Source organism: Siniperca chuatsi, linkage group LG6 (assembly GCF_020085105.1).
Source record: "Siniperca chuatsi isolate FFG_IHB_CAS linkage group LG6, ASM2008510v1, whole genome shotgun sequence".
NCBI classification, from domain to species: domain Eukaryota; kingdom Metazoa; phylum Chordata; class Actinopteri; order Centrarchiformes; family Sinipercidae; genus Siniperca; species Siniperca chuatsi.
The window spans coordinates 12,496,342-12,512,670 of record NC_058047.1 but is presented as its reverse complement, the minus strand read 5'-3'; the positions used below and the strand labels follow the sequence as shown (position 1 = coordinate 12,512,670).

General features: G+C 39.7%; 2 protein-coding genes across 5 annotated transcripts in view; one reads left to right on the top strand and one right to left on the bottom strand.

The window, feature by feature from the left end:
- Window positions 1-103: 103 nt before the first annotated feature.
- ddx59 (DEAD (Asp-Glu-Ala-Asp) box polypeptide 59) lies at window positions 104-7,173 on the bottom strand. The gene is made up of 8 exons (XM_044200696.1): window positions 6,878-7,173; window positions 5,678-6,534; window positions 4,212-4,394; window positions 4,043-4,132; window positions 3,278-3,529; window positions 1,650-1,802; window positions 760-888; window positions 104-471 (listed from the first exon to the last, which is right to left on the bottom strand). The coding sequence occupies exons 2-8, from the start codon at window positions 6,515-6,517 to the stop codon at window positions 211-213; spliced, it is 1,908 nt and encodes a 635-aa protein (XP_044056631.1). The 5' UTR covers window positions 6,518-6,534; window positions 6,878-7,173; the 3' UTR covers window positions 104-210.
- Window positions 7,174-7,533: 360 nt separating this feature from the next.
- The window catches only part of camsap2a (calmodulin regulated spectrin-associated protein family, member 2a), a 53,907-nt gene continuing 45,111 nt past the window's right edge, over window positions 7,534-16,329 (top strand). For 3 of the 4 annotated variants that reach the window (XM_044200693.1, XM_044200692.1, XM_044200690.1), the window contains exons 1-2: window positions 7,535-8,181; window positions 13,856-14,115. In XM_044200693.1, coding sequence (XP_044056628.1) covers window positions 8,043-8,181; window positions 13,856-14,115 — 399 coding nt within the window. In that variant the 5' untranslated portion in view covers window positions 7,535-8,042. Of the gene's footprint in view, window positions 8,182-13,855; window positions 14,116-16,329 lie in introns of all 4 variants that reach the window. The other variant, XM_044200691.1, reaches the window with a different exon arrangement.

Sequence of the window (16,329 nt, the reverse complement as noted above, 5' to 3'; positions counted from 1 at the left end):
CAAGAAAGATTGTCCCTCAGTTGGAGGACCTGGGTTGAAGAATTAGAGAGGATAATTCCTCTATTTTAATTAATTGTCTAACATTAATAACGCAACACATTTATTCAGAATATCAACATTACATTTATTTTTTTGATAAAACAATATACAAACTAAACATTTACTCAATAAATAGACAGCACCATTGCAGGCAATATTCGGAAGAACTTGCTACTTTTTGCGACGGTCGTGTTTTCTTATGATGTCCAATAGATTGTTCTTAGTGACCAGCACATCGTCAGTTTCCAGCTTGGCTTTCTGTCTTTCCCTCCTCTGCTGTTCATGGAGGTGAGGTGAGTTGAGGAGCTGAGGGGGAAGGATGGACCCTGTGGGTTTGACCCGGTTCACCACCTCCAGGAACAGCCGCTTGTTGTTATTGTTGAGAAAGGTGATGGCTGTTCCTCTGTGTCCCAGCCGACCTGCCCTGCCCACCTGGATGGGAAGAAATGAAGGGAAAAATATAATAATTTGCCTAACCAACCATTTGTATACAATGAATTCCCTAACTTAGCTGTGACTGACAAAAGTAGTAGATATTTACTTAAGTTTGAAAAATGGGATTCAATAACTATTACTCATTATTAATGTACTAATTAGTAATTACTAATTAATGAATCTTTATTATTGGGAAGTGCCAACAATGTTGCTCTAAAAAAAAGAAAAAAAAGGCACACATACACTCTGAAGTTCAACCACTTTTCTACTCTGGGTATTACTAACCTGATGGACATATTCATCCATTGTGTTTGGCATGTCAAAGTTAACCACCAGTCTGACGTTGACTAGGTCCAGTCCTCTGCCTAGCACACCTGTACTGATCACCACTTCAAAGTCTCCTTCCAGAAGACCCTGAGGACGCAACAGAGCAAATATTACACTGTTAGACATGTTTAGCATTACACACATTAGTCACATAAACATTAGCATATTTAGGACTTAAATGTTTAAGAAAACAATATTTATGCTACAGGATTTAACAAATTGAACTATAAACCCTGCTGGATCTAATGGTTGGTCAGTCTTTATAAACAATCAAACCTCAGAAATGTATTTGACATTATAGTGGAGATCCCAAAAATACCCAATATACATTGAATCACTGCAAAATTACCATAAAATTATGAAAAAGACACCTAGTATATTTCCATCTGATGTAATGGTGCTGCCATATAAAAATTAGACCAGCTTGAATATTCCCTCAGTGTCAGTATAAATAGCTTCAATGACGTGTTGGAACAAGCAGAGACAGAACATATATGCAGTATTGCCATGCAGTGAGGAATAATTTTTTTCCCCTTCTAAATTCAAAGAAACTTAACAGGGAGATTTAAGAGGAAAATCCAGTCATCCATAATAAATCTTGATCATTTTGGGTCTTGTCAAATTACATCTATTATGGTTTTACTTCTCCACTTTTCTTTTTTCTTGTCTTTTAGGGTTTGTTTTACCTACAGTAGTTCTGGTTTTGACAGCATTCTTCTACATTCAATATACTGATAAAAAACTGTTAAGTCTCAGCTCTTGGTGTCAGTGGTCTCTTGGACACCAAACATTGGAGAACTGCTATTTATTCACTTGACTGTGCATGTTCTGGCTGCCACTGGCCTCACCCTGAGGATGCGGTTGCGTTCCCACTGGCTCTTGTCAGAGTGGATTGCCACAGTATTGAGGTCTGTCACCTTGGCGACCGCCTCGCACAGCAGATCAGCCCCCAGTTTACAGTCTACAAACACCACCACTGGAGGCTGGTACAGCTTACTGTCCTGAAAAGCCACAAGGGAAACATAAGAGCAAGGTGAGATTTTATTTTTTACATTTGCATTTCTATATTTCTACATACAGATATTTCAGTAACTCTATATACAGAATGAGCTACTATGTATACTGACTATTTGAGTTTTAAACTTTGATTTATGATTATGTTATAAAGCTAAAGTTAAACAAATCTAAAATCCTCCAGCAGATGGCAGTCATGACTCTCCAGCCAGCAACACTCAATTTCGAGGAAAAAAGTACCATAGCAGGGCTGGCTGATGTGCTTAAAAAAAGATCACATTCACCTATTTGGCTATTTTTGGTTTGCTGCAACTAAAAAATGTCTACCAGCAGATGTAACAGAGCTTAAGTATGACAGCATGTACTCTTACAGATGAGTGAAAATGTCCCCTATTACCCGGTCCCAATGTATTTCTTGCCATTCATACCTGGACAGAGCAGGAACAGCATAGACTGTTTGCATCTGTCCTTTCTTCTCAAATCCAAATAGTTATTTCCCACATTGACTTGTTTCTGCCTAGTGCAGCAGGGTAGGTAAAGTGATAATGATGGGGCTTTTGTCAGCTCTAGGTCTATTGTTCTAGCTCCAGTTTGTGAGAACATGCTATGATTTTCTGACTTTAGTTTGAGCGAATTTTCATGTACAATGCTGTAAGAGCTGCAACATGTGAAACGACTGTTTTGGGTGATTTCTGACTTATGTCCACTCCAATGTTTTGGTTTTCTTGGGGTGTCCCATCCAATTCCCATTCTAACAGCTCTCAAATTCCACAGTACTCCGGCAAGACCCACCACTTCTCCCTGTTCAGAGACCGTAGCCATTAAATAACACAAGTCATAAATAACTTTGTTTAAAAAAAGATCGACATCACAACCACCACGGAGAAGTGGCTCCTGTTACTCTCACAATGGTCTAACAACACTTCTTCACTGGGTTAACTAAAGCAGACTCTTCCTGCCCTGCCCTGTATAAATGGTGCAAGCCATTGCTGGGATTCCTGGAGTGGGGCCATGGCTCAGGGCCCACCCATTTCCTCCAGACGGGGTCCAGGGCTGCAGCAATGGCTTTCTAAATATGGTGTAGTGGGGAGACTGGTCCTTGGAGCTTAAGCACTTACCACCTTTAAACAGGCAGTTAATAAAATACCAAGCTGGTACCAGTGCGTATTGAGACTGAGTGGTAAATTCACTATAAACTAAAATTGAGATAATAACCCACTTTCTGTGTTTGTCCCTACCAAAGCACTTTCTGATTCTCCAGAGTACAATTAGACCTGGTCTTACACAAAAACTAAGAAAACTGCTGACCTCTTAAAGAAAGCCTATAATGGCAGTGGAAGTGAGCTTAAAGTGATACACCACCCAAACTCTTTTGAGACTTTAAGTGAGAACCAGACTTGCTGACAAAAAGGAGACTGTTAAAATCACTGTTAAAAATCAAAACCTCAAGTCTATAACCTACATTGAGAATCTCAAACAGCTTCTTCTTCTTGGAGGGTTCCTCTACCCATAGCAGGATCTGCCTTATATTGGCACAGGGCTGGTTCTTCTCTCCAATGACAATGCGGACGGGGTCACAAACCAGTCGGGCAGCCAGCTCCTCCGTCCCTGTTGGGATGGTGGCCGAGGCCAGCAGAGTCTGGTGTTCTTCCGAGACTTGCTCCAAAACCTCCAGCACCTGCTGCTGGAAGCCCATCTTCAACATAGTGTCGACCTACAGGATACACCACAAATGGACTTTCTCCACTTCAAAACTATGATTTCTACACATTACATAGCACATAATTGAATACTTGACCCCACTTACATTATCAACTATTATTATGCTGTTTGGTAAAATCCTCAATTTTACAGCATGTTTTTGGGATATGACATGACTTTAGTCAAAATTAGATATCATAAAATCCTCATTGTTTGCTCATCCTAATGTCAAATTTAAATCAGTGAAATAATTTCAAAACGTCTGCTTTATCACAACAAAAATGAAGGTTTTCTGGAGGATGTTAAGCATTGATCATTGGATGTAGAGAACTTGTAAGAGCTGAAACATTATTGTCTTTGGTAGATACATTTTTAAAAGTACAGGTACTTTTAATGAAATTCATTCATTTAACCTTTTAGTCTGTTTTTGTTCTCAACGCCACAAAATTCCAAGTTTTTTTCAACATTGGAAACCCTTTAAGTGCTGAATTTCCAGCAAATCTGAATTGCACTGTGTTTGTCATACCTCATCAACCACCACAACCTTCACTTTGTCCAGCTGCACTGCCTTCTGCTTCAAGATCTCAAGGAGTCGCCCAGGGGTGGCAATGACTATCTACAGGGGATTAACAGAAGAAGAACATGATGATGTGGAAAGGGGGAGGATGAAATGACTGTAAAAACAGAGACTGTACTTTGATGCTGCTTTTGAGGCGGTGGAGTTGTGGGGGAAGCGGCATGCCGCCCACCAGCAGCGCGGTTCTCATGTTGGGGAGGCCTATCACCAGCTCCTTGGCCTGTCTCTCTATCTGAATGGCCAGCTCCCTGGTGGGGGTCAGGATGAGAGCCACAGGGCTACCCACACTGTGTGCTGGTTTCTAAAAAAAACAAAAACGTACAACATCTCAATACACATGCAAGCCTAAAAGCCATTAGTTAGCAAGTAATGTTATAGAGTCTGTGTCTTCTAGAGACATTTTGTGAAGAATATTTAAATACTACAAATAATTTATTTTTGTGAGATTAAGTTGTTCCCCTTGAGAACAAGGGCACAGGAATATCATGGCCAGCTACAGGACAACTCCTCTGTTAGTTGGTGGCGGTTTAGTGTCTTGCTAAAGGATACTGCAGCAGGGGAGATGCTTGCTACAAAAGTAGTCTGAATCCAATCTTTTCTGTTGTTTATCCACTTAAAATGCAGACACTCTCCTGCATAATAATGATGATAATTATCTAAACTTTGTAAGTTCCTTTTGATTTCCAAAAGAATAAATTGACATGACCTGTGTTTTCCTTACTGTTGGTCGCTTCTAATATTGGTAATTAAGGAACTTAAGAAAAGTCTATTGTTATACGTCTGTAAGTTAAAAAAAGAATAAAACAGCTGAAATAAATGAAGAGGACAAAAAAAGTCAATGCAATATTTTGGTGGAACTTTGCATGGCATTGGTTACAACACAGCTCTCAATATAGCTAGTACATCTGCTCCAACAAATGTTTTCAAACGGCAAGAGAGTCAAAAGGCTCATGGTGCAAAAACCTGATCTTTTTCCACAAATATGTCCTTCTCCTGGAGTTGTCCTATACCAGGACAGAAATGTACCATGCAACAAAAAGCACTTGATGAAATTATAAGCATTAAAACTCCAGGCTTTTCTGATAAAAGCATCTCTTCTTTTATTTATACTGTCCACCTCAATCATGTTGATGGTGTGCAAATTCATTTACATTCCATCCAACATCAGTGAGCCTAAGTGATCAATGGATTCTCATTGCTAACAAGAACCTTAGCTGCTAGACTGTAACTGTATTTGGTTTTTACAAGGTGTATAAATACATTAATTCAAACCAGCTTAAGGTTATGTGATGGCCAACATACCTGTACCTTATATATTGTGTCACACAAGCCTTTACCTTTACAATCAGCAAACATGTAAAGGTGAAATCAGGCTTTTAAAATAAAAATAAAATGGTGGACTTCAGGTTGCCGGTGTTTGTTTGTATTTGTTTACTCTAGATTAAATTTCCTATAGAATACAGTTCCGATGGAGGTTTCCTATAGATTAAAAAGTACCATTCTTTGGGTATAAATAGGCAGTTTCAAGGTGTGAATTTAAATAAATTGAAATGAATGAATCTGATGTTATCCGCATTACTGTACCTCCAGTGCCCTCACTACCACTGGCAGCAGGAAGGCTACAGTCTTCCCTGAGCCTGTGTCAGCGCTGGCAATCACATCCCTGCCGCTGAGACCAACAGGCACCATCTGCATCTGGACCGGTGTGGGTGCCTCATAGCCGGCTTTTTTCAGGTTGCCACTCAGCTTGGCAGGGAAGCCACAGTGTTCAAACTCAATGATGGGTCTCCTGACATTGCTCCCCTGGGTTTCAATGCCCAGCTCCTGTTTAATCCGCTGCACCTGCTCATCTGTTAAGCCTGATATGAACCGATCTTCCCTGTAGGAATAGCCTGCCTCACTTTCACCCACTACACCAGTGTCAACTGCTGGCTGTTGAGGTTGAGTCCTTTCATCTCCATTTTTGTCCTTAAGGTTAAACACACCTGCCCCAGTTCCTATCCCCATTTGGGCCAAATGGTTGGCTTTGCACTCAAGACTGCAAACATCATTGTCAGTGCTGTCACAAATGTACTCCCCATAGCGACCACACATCACACAAACAGGCTCTCCTGGCTCCGGCCATCTCTGGCTCTTTTTGAATGATTTGACAGGCTCCTCCTCTTCCTCATCCTCACTTGAAGCAGACTTATGTCCATCTTCACTCAGTAAGCTCTCTGTCAAACCTGCAGAGCCTCCGCCTGCTTGTATTGTCTCATCCTGTGTTTTGGTGTCTTCATGTGTTTCCTCCTTCTGAACAGATGTCGCTGAACTAACGTTACCTTCATCTTTTCTCTCCTCCTGACCGACCTTGCTTTTCTTATTCAAAACTTGGCCTGAGCCTTGGGCAGGTCTCTTCACTTTCAGGGCTCTTGGCATAAACATTTTTATCGACTGTTAACCTGTGAACATCAGAAAAAACAGATGTAAACATTATGTTAATGTCAAGGATTTAGGGGTCTTCGTTTTAATGGTAAAAGCAACTTCTCAAGATGGTGGAAACTCGGGCTTGAGCTTGTAACGTTACAGCACTTAACTGCGTATTCCTTCTGCAAACCGACATTGTCGTATAGTAACGAAGTTACAGTTTCACACAAACAAATATAACTCCTGGCAAATAAAGCTTTCGCATTTTCGTGTATTATGATATAGCTTTTTAAACCACAGTTCGGGCATAACAGACTCATACTTGCCGGGGAGTATCTTAAATAAATGTTTCATATAAATTAAAAGCATTACACATACCTCCTCGCGTCTTCCTTCAACGGTTCAAAACAATCACCGACGCAAACTAATGACGAAATGTTGCTTTGCACGTCGGGAAATGTGGTTCATAGAACAGCGGTTTTCTGCTATGCCTCGTGATCATTAGGCTTCTTTATAACATACCTTCTTGACGGTTTTTTTGACTAAATATGCTAAAAATGATTAAACATTTTAGCTTCATAGAAACTGAAATGCCTTACATTGTGGGTTTGGGTGTGGCTGGATAATTGAACGGGGCAGCCCACAAGGTAATTAAACTTATGGAATAAGTACAGTGTCAGTTACTTAAAACGAGGTCAGTCTGTCAAGTTGACAACGTGGATTTGTGTAATTAAAAGCCTTTAGCTTTATGTCTTGTCGCTAACTGCATGCAAGCTGTCCTATTTTCATGCATTCAAATGCTCATCGAAAACACAAACATTAAACCTAAGTCGTGCAGTCACATGATATAAGGATATTGGATGGTGAGGTTTAAATTGGCCTGCTGTCATATGTCACAGAGATACGGTGCAGTCTTCAAGAATATAACATTTTAAACTTATAGCAGGAAAATACAATGCAGGGCCAAAGCAACATACCCCTCAAACAAATGTGATAACATTTCCGACAGCATTTGAATGCACCATCCGCGCATGCGCATTGCGCAACAAAGGTGCAGGGCTTGGAGAGCCACAGTGCGGCAGGAAAACCGCACCAAGAGATTGAATAGAGGAGGGAATGCTAAACACATAGGTTATCCATACAAAAATACATGGACATGAAAGGGAGAAGCCGTCTGCTTCCAACGAACCCAAATAATGGAAATAGTTCTGTTTTCATTCCAGCTAAAGAGCAGTTTTTCCTCTGAAATCCAACGAAACCTTCCCAGCTTGGTCCGACGAAGCCCATTTCAACTGGTAGACAGCAGAATGGATGAAAAACACCAAGACTAGCGACTCATTGTGTCAACGAGACTGAATAAGACGATAAACCGCAGCCAATCTAGCATTTTATGACTGAAAGAACGTGTGAATAGTCTCCGGAAAGACACCGCATCTTATCATTTTTCAGCCGTTTATTTATTGTTTTCCACCAAATTCCAGTAGTGGGATGCTTTCGCGTTGTGTTGCTTCATAGGGTTCAAGAACACAATTCAGGGAGGAATATGGGTGAAGTTCAGGACGTAAGGGATGTTAAGAAGACCTTCGTTGCTCCAGCAATAAAGTCTTTTGAGCACTATGACTTCTCCCGAGCCAAAATCTGTTGCAGCCTCACATGGTTGGTGGCCAAAGCATACGGGACAGGTAGGTGCATTACTGTACCTCGGTATAGTTAGCACTCTGCATGAATATTTTTGTTTTTCAAATGCATGTTTGTCCTGATTTTAACCTGATGCAATAAATGTGCCTGTAGTACGCTTTAAAAGGCTATGGCACCAAAACAATACTCAAAACTAATCCTTATCTGCCGTATACTGTAGAGAAGTCATAGACTATAGATATTTACTATGGACTCATCATTGATTACCCGAGGCAGTATTCTCTGTTTCCCTGCAGAAATAGCACAGTGATTTTCCATCAGAGTAAAATATGTTTGATTCACAAACACCATTGTGTTCTGTTGCTGTTGCCCATTGCAGACCATCTTAAATGAATTGCCTATAAATAGACAATAAATACTATCCCATAAGGACAGATACAACCAGTTTCCTGTGCTGGATCCTAGTGATCAATAAATATGTTGTCCTACTTAATTGAAAGGGAGTATTCAATGTAAAAACATGGAGGTATAAAGGTGTCCCAAATGATGTCACCTGCAGGGTAGGCTACTGCATCCAAATTTAGAAAGAGAGGCATCACATGTGGGATTTATTATACATTGTCAGCAGGGTATATATCACACAAAGGGTGTAGACTACTAGTTAACAGTAATATGAGGTCAGTGAAAAGGTTTGTAGGCTACAGTCTGTAACCATCATAAAACAAAAATCTACAGTACTTATTAGTTAATGCTTATCCTCATGGACCTTTATCTTGCCTTAGTTGTTGTCACTCTTGATTCTTATATATGACATATATGCTATTCTGGATTTACCTCAGAATATCGTATCAAAGGGTAAAATCGGTTTCGCTATGAAAAAGTAGTCAGAAGTGGGTTTACACCGCCAATACATTCTTTTTAGTAGTATTAAAAAATGAACTAACATGATGAACACATTTATATGTTTTTAATCGATTTTTAAACCTGCTTTCATCTTAGAGAGAGAAGGAATGTTGTTTATGTACCTCTGAATCGACACCCACATTTTCAAGCAGTGCAGTGAAAACAAAATGGCAATTCAGTCTGATTATTCGGCTAGTATGAATAATACAGACAGATAGGAGGGTTGTAACACGGTGACTCAGAGGCTCACCTCGCACAAGATCATCCTAGGGTTCAAAATTGATTCAAAAGGATCAGTGTGGTGCTGATGAAATATCCTGTTCTTGCCACCACATCTAGTTGTTTTTGTTTGACTTTACTGCAAAGCACTGCTGCTGAGAAACCACTCAAAATTAATTTGTTACATTCTGAATTATCAAAAATTCTGCTTTTATGAAGTTTTACTGTACATTCACATGCAGCCTTTTTTGTACTTAACATGTAAAATGTACGCAGTATTGTATCAATTTGAACTTCGATGGATGTGCTCTTTTATAAATTACCAAATGTGTTGTTTGTGGATGTCCACAAACTGCCATTTCTTCAATTTTGACTGGGATTCATGTGAATCACATTTATTGCTCAGAATTGATGGATTTAGGCTGCTCATGCTGGAATTAAAAGTGTTTTGTGTAATGTAGTATAACTTTTATCACCCTCTGTTGTCCATCAGTAGGAATTACAACAACATGGATTTACAGTAACAGTAACTCATCTCCTTCCACCAACATCTCTCTCACAACCCCATTTATATCATTTTGACTTTGTGCTATGGTGGTATGTCACAGACGCACACATTAAAGTCACATTTTTCAGAATGCAAGCAGCAGGGATTCAACAGAAGTGTCTGGTGAAGAGGTAATACATCACCATCTAACACTTGAGACTTCTTAACCTTCAGAATAGAAATGTGCTAAATAGTGATGTCTGTCATGTTGTTATGGCATCGTTTTTTACTCATAAGCAGTTCAAAATGCACAAACTATGAGTGGGAACTGGGAGTGTTTTGAAATTCCAGCAAGTGTGCAGTTCTTTTACTGGACAGTCTCTTAAAGCCCTGGACAAATATCCCACTTGACATACCCACATGACACTTATGCTACACTAGGTGACGCAGCCAGGGCTGATAAGGTGGCATCACTGAATGGGAGGCAGAACAAGATCACTTTTCTTCTGGACCATTAACGTGGAAAAACTTGTATGATTGGCAGCATGCTTCTACCATGCATAGTTCTAGAGCTATAGTTAAAGTTGTAATGCATGGCTCCTGGCCAAAAGGAAAAGATGCTACCCACATTTCCAGCAAGTGATTCAAAAGTATTTCACCACAATCATGAATTTAAGCCACTTCTGAGTAAATTAAAAGTAATTTACAATTTTCTATGTATTTATTTAAGAGACAAAACCTAATTTCACATTAAGTACAATGAAATATTTAATTCTTCAAAATCTCAATAAATGCTTTCATAACATCTAAAGTAGCTCAAAGACAATACCTATGTGTCACACTGAGGCTACTGTCGCTATGTTCAAACTATGGCTGAGTTTCCCAACACTGATTGTGTCCCAATTTTGCTTTTATTTCCCATGTGACACATATTGGATCCTGAGGCATGTGAATCACACCACTAGATATGAACTTAATGTTTACATTATAGTAACTAAATGTTACCGTAATGTAAACGTTTACCTGAATCAGAGTTATAAGTTTGATTTAATATACCAGAAACTAAATATGCTCCACTAAAAGATAAAAAAAGAGCATCAGCTTGGGCTTACATGACATGAATTAGGCTTTGCTCCATTCACAACGATTTTGTTCTAAAGCTGAGTTTTAGAAAATCTCAGCTCAGGATTTTGTGTCTGAGGCAGATCACGTTTCAATTCTACACTGGGTTTTGAAAGTGTAAGTGGGAGCTATGAAATATTCATTATCTGTGCCTGAATCATTTTGACGCCTTATTCATCTTTTGCTATCAGAATTTGTTTGACCAGACTTACCTCAAGAACAGAATCACTTCATTCAAAAACCTTCCCACAGGTAGAGAATACATTTGAGATGCTTGGCCCCTGTGGCAAACACCCTGTTGGTGGGAAAATAGTATTACATTGAATACATTGTGGGGAGTCTTTTCTTTGGTTTATGATTGCATTCTATATCTCCAACCAGACCTTTTGAAAGGAAGAATTACAGACAAAAGATAACAACAACACAAAAACATCTGTTTAGTTAGGCCACCCAAAAAACATTCTTATCAGGGAGTTGCTGCACAAAGTGAAATAAAGAACAGGGAGACTTTGCTTTTCAATTTTCAAGACCTAAAATAAACCAAATACAATACAACTGTATTTTAGATTCTTCTTCTGTGTTCGGTTCTTTCCCATTCTTTTACTCATTTTGATCTGTATTATTGTAGGTATTCCACTGCTATTTCTGTAATGTTTACATGGGCTTAAACAGATCAGCTCTAAAATAACCAATACAGCTCATTTTGTCTGAACAGTGCACACAAAACGGTATTCTGCTACTGCTGTAGCCACAGAGCAGAGCACATTATTCCTTCCACTGTGTTGTATAAGCCCTGCAAACATGAGATTCCTTGCTGATCCTCTGTGTATTTTCAATGAGGACTGATAGAAATGGGCTGATTCCAAAAATACAGCCCTCCAGAGAGAGAAAGAGAGAGTGAGGGAGGTAGGGAGAGTGCAAGAAAGAGAGAGTAGGCTCATCTCCAGATCCCTGCCTACACTGCTCTGAATACTTCACATGCATCTGCCTCATTACACCATTGCAGGAGTGCATGAAGAATATGCAATCTAGTAGATGCAAGACGTAGCCTATGCAGCAGATCATCTGCTGTTAAAAAATACTATCAAACAGACAGCACAAACCGATACCAGTGTTTAATGTACGATACAACTCTGGTTCATAAGCAGAGCTCAGAGAAGATTCGTTGTGACCAGACGCTGTCCTGTCTGAATGCTCGATAAAATGTTGGGGTGAAAGTAAATGCGTGTAATTCTCTCCGCATTCCCTTAACAAGTGCACTTTTTCAGTGCATCAAACTCCAAACAGCAGTGGTTCTGCTTTCTTGTCAACAGTTGAAGATTGGAATATTGTGAATGCGAAGCAAGGTTTCACACACTTCCCATGCATAAGTAAAAGCTAAAATACTACAAATGTAATTAAATATTGGAAGATACACAACGAGTGGAGTACAATTTCTATATAATGTTTGATCAAATGGGATATTTAAGCTCAGTAAACTCTTCTTCTTTAATAAGCAGGTGCATTACAGTAACAACAGGAACCAGGGACAGAAAATAGTGGGATACACAAGACACAATTGAGACTTCAGAAAAGCCTGCATGTTGAAAAATAACACGAAATATAAATAATTAAATATAAGCTGTAATTGTTACCTGAGCAAGATGCTGACATACTACCAGCTTCAGGGGTGTTGCTCTGTAGCTCAGCCTGACCTCTGACCTCCCTGTGGAGGATGAAGGGGGAGGGCTAGAGAAAAGATTAATTTCTTTGTTGGGATCAATAACATGAACATAGTACGTACAGGAAAAGCATATAACTGAGATAGCTGCTACTGCTGCTGTCTGCATTTAGGTTCCATAATAACACAGCGTCCATCTGTAGATGACCTTGCTGATAATGGTCAGTCTAAGCAGGTGATTCATTGATTGTGTCGGTGGGTGGGTGTGTTGGAGGATGGGCAGCAGTGACGGGGAGTCTAAGGCTGTCACCACATGCCACACTTTTGCCTGCATGCACACAGGCAGTCATCAAAATTTACATATATTCTCCTGCTGCTGACACAGTGATGAGCTCTGCATCTGGAGTGTGTGCAGATGTATTTTAATGCTTTCACACAAAAGCAGCATCTCATTTAAAACCAATTAATCATGAGTGTATTGTTTAATCTGTTGTGGAAAAAGAAGGACTTGCATTGGCTTGGTTCTCACTGATATTTTCTGTACAGTAGCCATACTTTCTTTTTCAAGAAATGGTTTATAAAAATGCTTCCCAGCTCAGCAAACACTGGCAAGAAAGGTGACAAAAGCAATAAAAAAAGCAATGTTTTTAAATTATTTGTGGACTATCCCCTTGCAGTGGACTTGCTTGAGGTGATGGGCACACACACACATGCAGGCTCTCTCTTTTATAAGGCAGGCAGTGAGAGGGGTGTTCCCAGGGAGCTGCAGAGATACAGACTAGTTGAATCGATCGGGTTCCACTCTTCCTGCAGTTGCTATAGCAACGCTGAGGTCTATCCACACATACCCATGTCAAGACATTGTCAAAGCATGGCAATGAAAAGTAATGGTAGAGAATCGGTGCACAAGAGTGGGAAACTCTTCAGTAAAGACAAACTCTGTCAAACAGTATACAGCAGCTCATCTCAAGTTTACCAGATTTTTCACTTTTTTATTCCATAATTCTGCTACAGAATTCAATTCCTTGTGAGAAATGGGTGAATATGACAAAGTTATTCTGTTTTCCATATTTTAGAACATGAATGGAAAATGCTCATCCTGTTTTCCTGCCTTTATCTTCTAATAGCATCAGATTTTTTCTTTTTTGTTACTTACAGTATTTCTACCCCTTTATTTTACACTTCTCAGTGATTTGTTGATGTAGGAAATTAGAAACATGCTACTGTGGTGGTCTTAGTTGCCATCATGTTAATATCTAAAGTGCAATCTCTTTATCTCTTTAATCTCTCTTATCCAAAATCTTACTTTTTCTCCTCCATCATACAGACAGCATCCCGGCAGACTTAAAGGACCCTTTCTACACAGACCAGTATGAGCAGGAGCACCTGAAGCCTCCTGTGGCCAGCCTCCTGCTGTCTGCAGACCTTTACTGCAGGGCCGGCAGCCTCATCCTGAAGAGTGACGCTGCCAAGCCCCTGCTGGGCCACGATGCTGTCATTCAGGCGCTGGCTCAGCGTGGACTCTACATCACCGACCAGGAGAGACTGGTCACTGAGAGGGACCTTCGAAAGAGGCCTCTGCAAATGGTAAGAGAGATTTTTTTAATCCTTTTTTTTTTAATCTCAGGGGTGGTGACAAGATTGTGGTTGGGATATGCAATAATAATAATGGCTTGTAAGCAAAAACACTCGACTTCCTGCCTTGTGAGCATCGAGTTATTATTATGTCATAGTGGTCATCACATCTAGGAACTTATCCAACTCTCTATTTTGAGTGTTGATTTTAGTCAAGGGATTTCATTTTGAAAAGTTAGCACAGATATGACGGTGTAGTCCCTCATTCGTCCAGGAGTGTTCTATCGTAGAAAAGGTTTCAGTCGTAGTCATCTGGACACTGTTTTCAGAATCAAGACGTTTCGGCTCCCATCCGGAAGTCATTCTCAATTGATACAATTAAGAGCCGAAACGTCTTGATTCTGAAAACAGTGTCCAGATGACTACGACTGAAACCTTTTCTACGTTAGCACAGATATCTGAGCTGAATAAATAGAAATAGAAATTGAATTTAATAAACCTTTATAACCTTTTATTTGCATTTGCCGGACAGCAGTCTTTAAAAAAATCACTGTAGTAGTAAAGAATACGCATTGTCTTTTAATGGCCAATAACTGCGGATAAGAGCAACAATTTTTATAATACACATTTATTTAAAAAGATAATACATAACCACTACAACCCAATATACAAGTGCATCAAACCAACACAGCAACAATGGCAAACTAGTGAAAAGGTACAATAAGACAGAAGGGGTGTTACTTCTTCACTTTTCCCATATAGATTTTGAAAGACTGCCTGGGGATTCAAACCAACAAAAAACAACAGTACAAGCTGAATTAGACCTCAAGGCATCCATTGCTCTGCATGTCTCTGTCATCTCTCACCATCTTTATAGCTAATCTCTAGATGTCTGTGTTGGAGCTCACTACACATATGACTTTGCAGGCATCCTATTGAGTGAGAATGAGGGATCTTCATTATTTGGGGGCAAAGTCTCAATAGGAGGCTTTATTGCTTCAGTGAATTTCAATTCAGACACGATTAGCACACAGTTTGCCATGCAGTCTGTTTGTAGATTCTTGCTGTTTTTAATTTCCCTTCTATGCTAATTCAAAAGTTATTTAAGTTTTGTTGGGTTTTACATTTCAAGCACTTCTTTGCTGCTCACAACAATCTCACAAAATTAAATTTAGATTATGTAATTTAAAGCTAAACTAAGTGGAATTTGATGTTGTATGTAAGTGTAATTTTGTGTATGTGTGTGTGGGCTTATGTGTGATTTCGCCATGTTTTCTAGCTTTTTAACACAACAGCACCCACAGCTTGTGCCATGAACCTGAGGGATTCTCGTTCTATTACTATCTGGTTTGCAGGATTACTGATTTTTTTAAACTTATTTTCTCTGTGTTTTATAGTTTATTTTCTAGTACAGAATAAGGGTTTTACACTTGATTGTAACCTGGCACAGTTCATGACTGAATGGTTTGCCAGAAAGTGACAATGTGTGTTTGTGTGTGTGTGTGTGTGTGTGTGTGTGTGTGTGTGTGTGTGTGTGTGTGTGTGTGTGTGTGTGTGTGTGTGTGTGTGTGTGTGTGCGCGCATGACTGAGCAGGTTGGTGTGAATGTGAAAATGAACTGCTAGAGGAGTGTGAAACTACCTCCTGCCATTTCACTTTCCTTCTTCTCTCTGTCCTCCATTGTTCCATCTTTCATCTATATATCCTGCCTCCATCCTTTTACTCTTCCCCTTCGCCATCACCCTAACATCATTCGTTCTTTGCCTCCATCTGTCTTTCATCTTTCATCTGTCTCCCTTTCCACCCACCTTGCCCTTCAATCCTTAACATTTCCCAAACACTTTCCTTCTTCTGTCCTTACTCATTCCTCCACTTCTAGCATTCCTCCATTCATCTTTTCTTCTATTATCCATCATCCCCATTCTCCCTTCCCTTTACCCTTTTCAGTCAACTTCCCTTCCATTGCGCATTCCTCCTCAATTGCCTTGCCATCTTCCCTTCCTTCTTCCATTTTCTTTTCTTACTCTGCTCCCCCCACCACTTTATCTGTAGCTGTCAACGCCATTGAAGATATTTCACACATTTTACAGGTCACTGCTGAAAAATTTAATTTATCTTCACTCACATCATATAGCATGAGATCTACAGCATCACGATCAGATAAATGCTGAAGGTTTAATTGTAGTAACCTAACTGATGAAAATCAATTTTAATGAGCTTTAGGAAA

Bases quoted from the DNA above. Each gene is read 5' to 3' on its own strand.
- ddx59 (XM_044200696.1), bottom strand. From the start codon at position 6,517: ATGTTTATGCCAAGAGCCCTGAAAGTGAAGAGACCTGCCCAAGGCTCA. The intron at 4,133-4,211 runs GTACAGTCTCTG...AATCCCCTGTAG, and splicing joins GCCTCAAAAGCAGCATCAAA to ATAGTCATTGCCACCCCTGG. The intron at 472-759 runs GTTAGTAATACC...CTTCCCATCCAG, and splicing joins TGGATGAATATGTCCATCAG to GTGGGCAGGGCAGGTCGGCT.